The sequence below is a fragment of the Vigna radiata genome, chromosome 4 (genome assembly GCF_000741045.1).
Source record: "Vigna radiata var. radiata cultivar VC1973A chromosome 4, Vradiata_ver6, whole genome shotgun sequence".
Lineage (NCBI taxonomy): Eukaryota > Viridiplantae > Streptophyta > Magnoliopsida > Fabales > Fabaceae > Vigna > Vigna radiata.
Window position 1 is genome coordinate 14,956,812 of NC_028354.1, and position 9,984 is coordinate 14,966,795.

The following is a 9,984-nucleotide window of genomic DNA, read 5'->3' on the forward strand; positions in this document are numbered from 1 at the left end:
AATATAAATAAAAAATGCCAAAATAACTTAAAAAAAACTAACTTTAAAACACTTGTCAACAAAAATAAAATAAATAATAACATAAATCTTTTAATATTTTTTTTCTTATATTATAAAATAGAGTAGATATTTTAGTTTTTACATTTTTCATACCAAAAAAATAACGAGGTTAAAATTGAAAAGCTCTGGTTATCCATCAATCTTTAAAAATTATATACAGAATTTCCGAAATGTTAGATCAAATTATATACAGGATTAAAATGATTTTTTTAATTTGAAAAAACTTAGATCAAATTTTATAGACGANAGACTCAATTAAACTAATGTTAATTGGGTAAATATTTGATACTAAATTTTATAGACGAAATGTGTCTAACCAGGCTTTGTCAATTTCACTGTTCTCTTTCTAACCAATAGCAACTTCTATTAAGTTAAATTATTTCTATTAACAATATAAAAATCTTACAGTGTTGTCCATGGTAAAGCTTTTAACTTTATAATTAAGAGAAAATTGCTAAATAATCAGTAAGCAAATGGATATCCATTAGAAAGAAGAATCTGCATGATCACGNCATAAGCTTTCAGAGACATTAGTTTAAAGCATGGAAATGCTTCATACAAAAAANAATCAGTAGCTTATTAACATTACATCTGAATGAAACAAGGAATACAAAACAGTCTCTTCTGGTTCCCAACCTCACTTTAGTTCTATGATTTTGCATCAAAACTATGTCACTTCCTTCCTCTTCCTCCCCTTTTTGAATCAAAATGATGAGACTTAAGCTTCTTTTTCCGTCCGACCGCCGTGACAGAACCACTTCCCTCTCTGAAGGGCATACCCATAAGAGCTAATAATCTTTGAGCTTCTTTATCAGTGTTAGCCGTTGTGTTGATGCAGATGTCCATTCCCCTAGGCTTGCCAACAACATCAGCTCTGATCTCTGGGAACACACCCTGGTCCTTTACGCCAATGCTGTAATTTCCATGCCCATCAAAGCTGTTGGAGTTCACACCTTGGAAATCTCTTGTTCTGGGAAGTCCCAAGTTGATGACTCGGTCTAGGAATGAGTACATAATCTGTCAAAAATCAAATTTCAACTATGTAAAAAACACAGGAGAAATGTATGATATCAGAACTAGGATTTGGTATTCAATGGAGAAATGCAATGTAAGTTAAACACATAACAAATTTGCATATATTGCGTGACATCAGAAACAATTGCATGTTTTGAATCTAAGATGTGAATTTTGGGTTGTAAAATATGTTTTCAAACAGTAGATAGTTCATTCAGCCAATTCTGGATCAGAACACTTTTTCTTGAAGTGAAGTGACAATGAAAACTAAACAATAATGATTAGTGTAGTTATCCGAAATTAAACAACTTTGACCATCATAAACACAAACATCCAAAACAAAAGAGAAGGCCAAAATTTACTTTAACTTACGGATTCTAAAGAAACAAGTTCAGGATATCTGAGAGTAATGATACCTTCTGTTCTTATAGGTGGAGAATAATGTTCTCTAGGTAAACATTTTCTGTTACATGATCATTTCTAATTGATGGGGAGCATATTATGTCGACAAAGAACATTGCCAATTTGCAAAACGAAAGCATATATTCCTAACCTAAATAGCAACAATGTTCTAGTTTACCTTTTAGTGTCAAGTATGAATCCACACTTTTTCCATAGATTATTTAACTTCTCAAGTTCTTAAGTTGGCCACCAATTGATTAATTACCACTATTCAGAACTGCTACTAACTTCCCACACCAAACGAATATAGCAAATAAATGAAATTCTTTCGTAATTATATAATTCACCATTAAACTATATTCCAATTTCCAAACTTTAACATATTCCTACTTCTGCTAAGGGAAGTCAAAAGGCATATACAACCCTAGCGGCAGATAGGACAAGTTAAACAGCATCACATTTATCAGTATGGAATCCGAACATTTGCCAAAGATTATTTTAACTTCTCAAGTTCTATTGTTGGCCATGTATCCATTACCAATGTTCAGAACTGATATCAAGGGATGTTAAAAAGCTTACACAAGATCCTTAGCAGCAGATAATGTTAAAAAGTTGTAGAACACATTTCAGAATAAATTTCCAGCCGTATATCAGCACAGTCAAGGTTCCTTATACCATGACATTTAATTGTATCAGTACTGTAGTAGCTCAGTACCAGAAGCCAATAAAATCATGATACGAAAGTTGATCTAAATTTTTCTACACTAGGAAAACATTTAGTGTGGTGGTAAAACGAGTCAAAAAATTCATTAAAGCATCACATGGAAATCAACTGTATCCATAAGACAATATAAATAGAATGCTACAGCATCCTCACGTTTCCTCTTAGTGTCACAGCAATCCCAAGCGGTTGACCTTCCCTGATCTTAAAGGTGGCAAGAGAAGCCCTAGCCCGAGTCTTCACAGGTCTCTGCCCTGTGATCATTGCTAGGTCACTTATTGCCGCGTCCAAACCCTTGGAATTTTGTGCAGCGTCTCCAATACCACAGTTAACCACAATCTTCTCAATTTTAGGTACCTGAAATGAAAATAAAACCCAACATTGCAAAAATTGAAGGAAAACCAAATGATCATGCCCCCTTTTCATCTTTCACACTATATTACATCGAAACTTATGGTATACTCGGGAGATAAAATAGTATTAAGAAAAAACGACAGATAAAGATAGATTCTCTTACATTTGGTTAAGGAGAAAATGAACACCTTTTATAAACAAAAGTTCAATTCTTTCTTGCCTACCATTTTCTCTAAAATTCAAAATTTCTCTCCCCCCTAGTCTTCTTTCCACAGCAAACACACCATTAGTCCCCCTTACCCCTAATCAACCCCCAAAGAAAACTGAAATTTCACCATGAAATCACATGAACCTAAAACAACTTAACATGCCTAACTTTAATTTCCTCACTGTGTGAGACCAAAGTTGCACACCCTATCAACCCTAAACCGTGAAAAAAAAAACAAAAAAAACTTCAAACTAATCCCCCATAAATTCAAAGCAGCTTAAGACACGCCCATCACATTTGTTCCACCACAAGATACCAAACCCGCAGAATCCCATCTACCCAAACCAATAAAAGTTCACAATTTTACTGTCAAACAATCTTAACAATACGCCCATTAACCAAGGGTAACAAAAACTTTGCAAAACCTGGTGCTTGTTGGTGTAAGAGAACTCTTCTATGAGCAAGGGAACAATTTTCTCAGTGTATGCTGTTTTGAGCCTATTGGTCTTCTCTGCGTCAGACTTCTCCAGCAACACAACCCCAGAATCAGAGGCCCTCACAGGCACCGCCGCATTCCCGTGTCTTTTTACATGAGGGAACACTGAAGTGGAAGAAGATAATGGAAATGCACGAAATTGAGCGAAAAATGAGGACCCGGATGAGTGTAGAAGCGAAGGAGCCGTGGCCATGGTGGTTATTCAGTGCTCACACTCTGAGCTGATTATGAATGGATAGCGTTGGAAGGGGTTTAAAGGGCAGTGTTGAGAAGTGCCCCTTGTGTTGAATCCTATTTACGAAGATCAACAACGTGGGATGAGAGAATATCTTGGCCAAGCCTGTGCAAGGAATTTGTGTTTTTTTATGAGTGTAAGGTGTGGGAAAAAAAATGTAAGAAACCAAGAATGGATAAGGAGTCGAAAACTAAACTGTGAATGTCCCTTTTACCATTTATGAGAAATTATAATAATTTATGACATTTATTTATCCATAAAAAAATCAATGAACTTGAATTTTTCTTTTTTTTAAATATATGTCTTTTATCTTTTTATTTAGGTCATCTATATTGTCCTTATTAAAAAACAATTTACCAATGTATTTTAATTTTTCTTAAAATCATAAAATTACTTATCTAAACACAAATATTTGTTCCTGGATATTTATGACGTATATGTTGTTAAACTAATTTATATTTAGCTATCTAAACCTACCTTTAAATCAAAACTTTTACTCTCTGCTAGCCCCAAAAAATTTGAAATTTTTTAATAGCAAAAATTTTGAAATATTTTAAATTATACATAGGTTTTTTTTTCTGATCGTTGTTAATCATTCCCTCAACTTTGTTTGTCCAACTTCTTACTTATACAAAAATCATATTTTATGACGTAAAAAACAAGCTATAACGTACATAATTTTGTACTTTATAATAGATTTACATATTTTAAAACGGAGCAAAAATTTACGTTATCTAAACATAACACAGTTTCTAAAATCAGTCCATTTTTTTATATGAATATGGGAGAAAATGGTTTCGAATGGATATGGAGTAAAATTATTTATGTTTTAAAAAATTAATTAATTAATTCTAAATATATATATATATATAATATTATTAAATCTTTAATATTTAATATTTAAAAAGAAATGTAATATATAAATTTTATAATATTAAATAATAATTAGGCATGAAAATAAAAAATTATATAAAATATTACACATAAATAAAATTTCATATCAATTAAAATATCCATTACTTTAAAATTCAAAAATACTTTTAAAAATTTATGAAAAAAAATTAATATTTAAGTTTAAATATATTTTTAATTTTTTTTTCTAAATTATAATAAAATATTTTTTATACTTTACCGATAATAACTTAATTCAAGATGCATATTAAAGAAAACAAGATTCAAGAAAGACATTGTTACATCAGAAGAATTTTCAGATTCTTACCAATATTCCTACCAAGAATTAAATTGCCTGTACTGAAAGAACTTAAAAAACTTTTACATCAGAATCAAAATCAAAAAATTGTCTAAAAAAAACTTTACCTTACCCCTTTCCTAGAGCTTGCTCCTGTGCTTGTGCCCTCTGAAAGTATGTGTGAAAAATGGATGCGATAAATATTGATGCTCTAAAGTTTGGTATTATATATATATATATATATATATATATATATATATATATATATATATATATATATATATAATGTAATGGCTGAAATTTTAAAATATATTGTGATGGAGAGACAGAATTAAAATATTTTAAAATATATTAAGTCACTTCATTAAGAGGACTTTGTCCTCCCTTAAAAACTGAAATTTGGGTCAATAGCTTTATGTTTCTAGAAATTGAGACATTGCTAAAATTGCCTACAATTTCTAAGGACTAGTCAAATTCAAAATTTAGAAAATATGTTCATATTGTTACGTCATAAAATGTGTAGACCTATTATAACGTACAAAAACTAATAAAATATGATTTTTGTACTAGTGGTTGGTTGTTCATTTCGTTCATACAGAAAGAACTTTGATGTTAAAGCCAGTAGAAATTTTATAGTCTAGCAATAAATGTGTATTAAATGTAATCAAGCTACTGCAATATCTCAAACATGCATCTATAGATTTCAAAATGGGCTTTGAATTAATGTTGACCTAATTACAACTCGATTGGTAATGATCGTATTTTAGTTTAAGATAATCATCCTCAACCCTAATTCTTGTTTAAAGGCAATCACTTTGTTCATATTATTCGACCGTTGTTAGATCCTTTGACTTATACGAGGTTGAGTCCTAACTCATCAATACCTTTGACATAAGAAATGCTTGCACCATTTGAGAAATTGAGATGAAATCATTAACATGTAATTTGTCGTACACAACGAAAAAGTTTGTAATGTGACATAGTAGGATCAATGTATTCATTATTGTTCAACTAATGACTCTCTTAGATTTCATTTTTCTTTGTGACAATAAACATTAGAGGATAAATGATTCTAGTTGGATTAAAGTTAATAAACTCTTTAACCTTACTTAATCAAAATTTATGTTAAGTTTATTTTTATTAATTTAGAAAACCAATTAAATTATAACCACAATAGAACTTGTTCAAATATTTGCTTAAGTAATTAAATAAAATTATCTTCCTCTCTTTAACTTTTAATGAATACATCACCTTAAAATAAAATAAATTAAAGTTAAACCCAAACAAATATATGTTTAATACTTGAGTAGGAAACTTTGTATGATTCATGTTAACCCAATCTCAGTCTAACAAGTTTAAAAGAGATCTAATGAATACAAATAGAATTTTATTAAACTCAAGGAATTTCTGTCTCATTCGCGTATTTTGTGCTTATCAAACAAATGTTGCAAAAAAAATAATCTAGTTAACTTAATGGCGAAATGGTCAGTCGAACTATTAAAGAATGATATCAAATATCAAGTGTAAGGACAAATCAAAGTCAAAATACTATTACATTTTCTAGTTAAACCTAATTTGCCCACAAAGTTGAGTTCACTCATAGTTTTCGTGGATACTTTCAAGCATCAAACTTGAAAGGAAGCAAAATAAACCCCATCTTTGATAGACCTAATGTAGAAATCATTTAGAGTTTCTTCATTTCACATTTAAAGCAATAATATTCTAGTTGAGTATGAAATATTGATCACAAACATGTTTCATGCTCACCAAATGAGAGTAATGTCTTCATAATGACTCTTGACTAATCACCAAATAGGTCTTTAGTATATTTCAAACTTGTGATACTATAGAAATGAAGGGCATTACTGACGACCAGAATCCCTCAGAAACAGCCAGAAGCCGTCGGTATTGACCTATTACCGACAACTTACCGACAGTCACAAAGCTGTCAGTAAAACCTTTGTCGCTAACGTTGACCGACGACTTTTGCCCAGCCTTCGGTAATTACCGAAGGGCGAGAGCCTTTGATAAAGCCTTCGGTTACATCCAATAAAAAATGTGTCATGTTTGTATTTCTTATCCAACCACACATACCTGCACAAAATGTTCACAGCACAGACAAACCTGCATAACAATTTCAAACCACAGACAGACCTGCATATTGTGCATCCCAGAATAATCCGATCATTGATGAAAAATCATAATGTACTAACAATATCATAATGTACTAACATCCATTATGTTCTAACAATATCATAATGTAGCAATATCATCAATTTCTAAGCAAAGATAATGTAGCAATATCATCCAAATGTACTAACATCCATTGCTAAGCAATATCATCCATTTCTAAGCAATATCATAATGTAGCAATATCACCCAAATGTACTAACATCACTATGTTCTAACAATTATGATCAATAACAAAATAAAACTAAAAATCTACATAGCCATCAGAATGATCTTCATCATCCTGCTCCTCTGTAGATGGTTGGACTGGTGTGGGCTGGACTACATATTCTTAGCCTACTTTAGGTCATTTTCAATTTTCTAACCTTTTTAGTACACTTTTTAAGATTTTAAGTAGTTTCATTTTGAGTTTTAGGTAATTTAACCATTTAGACTTGTTTCCTAGCTTCATCTAAGTACATTAGACATGTTAGGATATGAAGACCACATATTCTTAGCCTAATTTAGGTCAATTTCAAATTTAGGTACTTTTTACTACACTTTTTAAGGTTTAAAGTTGTGTGATTTTGAGTTTTGGGTACTTGAACCTTTTAGAGTTGTTTTTTAACTTCATATAACAAGTTTAAACTTGTTAAGGTAAGAATACTACATATTCTTAGCCTACTTTAGGTCAATTTCAAATTTCTAACCTTTTTAGTACACTTTTTAAGATTTTAAGTAGTGTCATTTTGAGTTTTAGGTAATTGAACCATTTAGACTTGTTTCCTAGCTTCATCTAAGTACATTAGACTTGTTAGGATATGAAGACCACATATTCTTAGCCTTTAACATCACTAATTGCTTCTTGACTATGTCACATACCTAAAGAGAAAGTGAGGGAGTGTATTTTCTATTTTTACGTAAATGGAGTGAGTGAAAGTATGATATGGTAGTGAAGTAGGAGGGAAGTACAAGTTGGTGTGTGATAAACCTGAGAGTATGGGCTTGCGGAGAGAGTGGTTATTAATTGAAGAATAACACCGTGAGAGTAGATGAATTAGGGAATGAAGAGGTTGGTCTACATGACGTCTTTTAATCGTAGTTCAAGTCTGTTAGAGAGAAAAGAAGTTAAGAAAGGAAAAATGGGAGAATGTTTTATTGGATTCGTGATAAATTGGATGTCGTAGTGTGTTAATAACTTAGATGAAAGAGAAATCATAAAGGGGTGGCCGTGAGGTTTGGCAGAGAAAGAAATAAAGAGTAGGACAAAAAAGGAATGTGAATGAAGACGTGGATAGGTTATGTGATGAGAGATTGTACAAGAAGTTAAGAGAGAGTGGTGTGGAGGAGGCGTGAAGAGAAGAAAGAAGATGTTGGATTTATGGGTTAGTGAGAATAAGAAAAGAAGAAGTAATTGGAATGAAGTAGAGAATGAGGAGAGAAAAATGTTAAGGGTGACATGTTTGGGAAAAAGAGGAAAAATAAAAGAAGAGTGGTGTGACAAGTGGTGGGACCATGGATTAAGCTTATTATCATATGGTGTTTGCATGAGAGAACAATGTTTCTACAAGAAATGTTGTGTGGGTCTTATGGTGGAAAAATGAGTAAAGAAAATAAAGAGTGGGTGAAGATGTATGTGTGGTATGCGTAAATAATGAAGTACAAAGGAAGATATTTCTTCGGTTTGGGTTTTACTTTGAGAGAATGATTATGTGAAGTTTGGAAAGGGAGAAATAAAGAGTGGCATATTAAAAGCTTACTGCATGCAATGAAATTAAAAGGAGAAATTACAAAGTGAAATGTTGAACTAGAGTTTTAAAGGATAGAAGGGTTTTGGCTTAGGATGGAAAGATGGAACAGAGATATAGGAGAGTTAGGATGAGAATCGTTAAGGTGGGTTCATTGGCTTGTTGTAAGAGTGAGTAATAATTATTGAAAGATAACATATTGGTTTAAATGAAGAAAAATGGGAGTATGCGTGCCTGAAATGTGATTGTTTCTTGGAGAAAGGAAGGGGGGTTTATGTTATGGAAAGAAAAGGGAGTAGGTGTGAGTAGAATGGAGCCATGCGACAGTGGTTTAGTTTATGGAAGAAGTGCTGAAGTTAGGGAATATATAGTGTGATATATATTATATTAATATAATATGGATATATGGATATATATGTTAGGAAAGTATGATATATATTATACTAAAACATAACCTCTTGTTAACTAAGACCCACTTTGGTTCCTCTTGGATTCTAAAACAGAACCTCTGTTATGCAAAACTTAGGAATTATCAGCCACCCAATAACCACATCAAGATCACTAACAACACCATCAATTACCTCCAACATTCAAGAATAAAACTAAACAATGTAAGCAATCACCAAACATTCCCACCAAACATTACACATCATGAAACATTATAACATCAGAGTCACACAAAAGATCTTATCACAATCTATATTTTTAACATTCAGTGTTGATAAACACGTGACAACATACTACTATCCCCTTATTCAATTTGTTAAAACATAACAAAACATGAATTTAGTTTCCAAAAACTAACCCTCATCAATGTAACAATTTCATAAGCATAAGGATTTCATATGAATTCAATAAAATTACAAAATTTCCTATATTTCTCTAATCTAAACAGAGTTATATGTTCTACTTATAAGCACAATTCATCATTCCAACAAGATTAACTTATATGTTCCAGAATCACAATCATCTACACTACTGATTTACTCATTAACTCAAACAGAACCATAATATAGTCAAATTGACATAATTTACTATATTAACAACTAAAATTTCAGAAAATAATACAATGTAATACATTCTTCATCATTGCCTGGTAGCAATGGACATCATGCACTAGTGCAACATCAACAAAACCATTCAAATGGCCAAAAACTGGGACCAGATTTAGAGAAACAAGAAAAGCACTCAAATAGACATACCAAATTAGCCTTAGCACCAATTCAGGAACAACAACAACAACAATAACAACCAAGGAACTTAAATGAAAATTTCCTAGAACTTACCCTGAAGAACAACATCAACCCTCAAGGAATTCCATCTCAGGAGTTGTAGTTACCACAAATTGGAAATTGTTTGATTTTGCCCCACCATTAATCCCTGTTCAA

General features: G+C 31.5%; 1 protein-coding gene across 1 annotated transcript; it reads right to left on the reverse strand.

Annotated features, from left to right (window-relative positions):
• Positions 1–519: 519 nt before the first annotated feature.
• Positions 520–3,603, reverse strand: LOC106759626 (50S ribosomal protein L5, chloroplastic). Its single transcript, XM_014642897.2, has 3 exons — positions 3,185–3,603; positions 2,354–2,554; positions 520–1,077 (listed from the first exon to the last, which is right to left on the reverse strand). The coding sequence occupies exons 1-3, from the start codon at positions 3,446–3,448 to the stop codon at positions 733–735; spliced, it is 810 nt and encodes a 269-aa protein (XP_014498383.1). The 5' UTR covers positions 3,449–3,603; the 3' UTR covers positions 520–732.
• Between the last annotated feature and the right edge of the window lie 6,381 nt (positions 3,604–9,984).

Bases quoted from the DNA above. Each gene is read 5' to 3' on its own strand.
- LOC106759626 (XM_014642897.2), bottom strand. From the start codon at position 3,448: ATGGCCACGGCTCCTTCGCTTCTACACTCATCCGGGTCCTCATTTTTC. The intron at 2,555-3,184 runs GTTTTGCAAAGT...TTTTCATTTCAG, and splicing joins CTTACACCAACAAGCACCAG to GTACCTAAAATTGAGAAGAT. The intron at 1,078-2,353 runs GTGAGGATGCTG...GATTTTTGACAG, and splicing joins CTGTGACACTAAGAGGAAAC to ATTATGTACTCATTCCTAGA.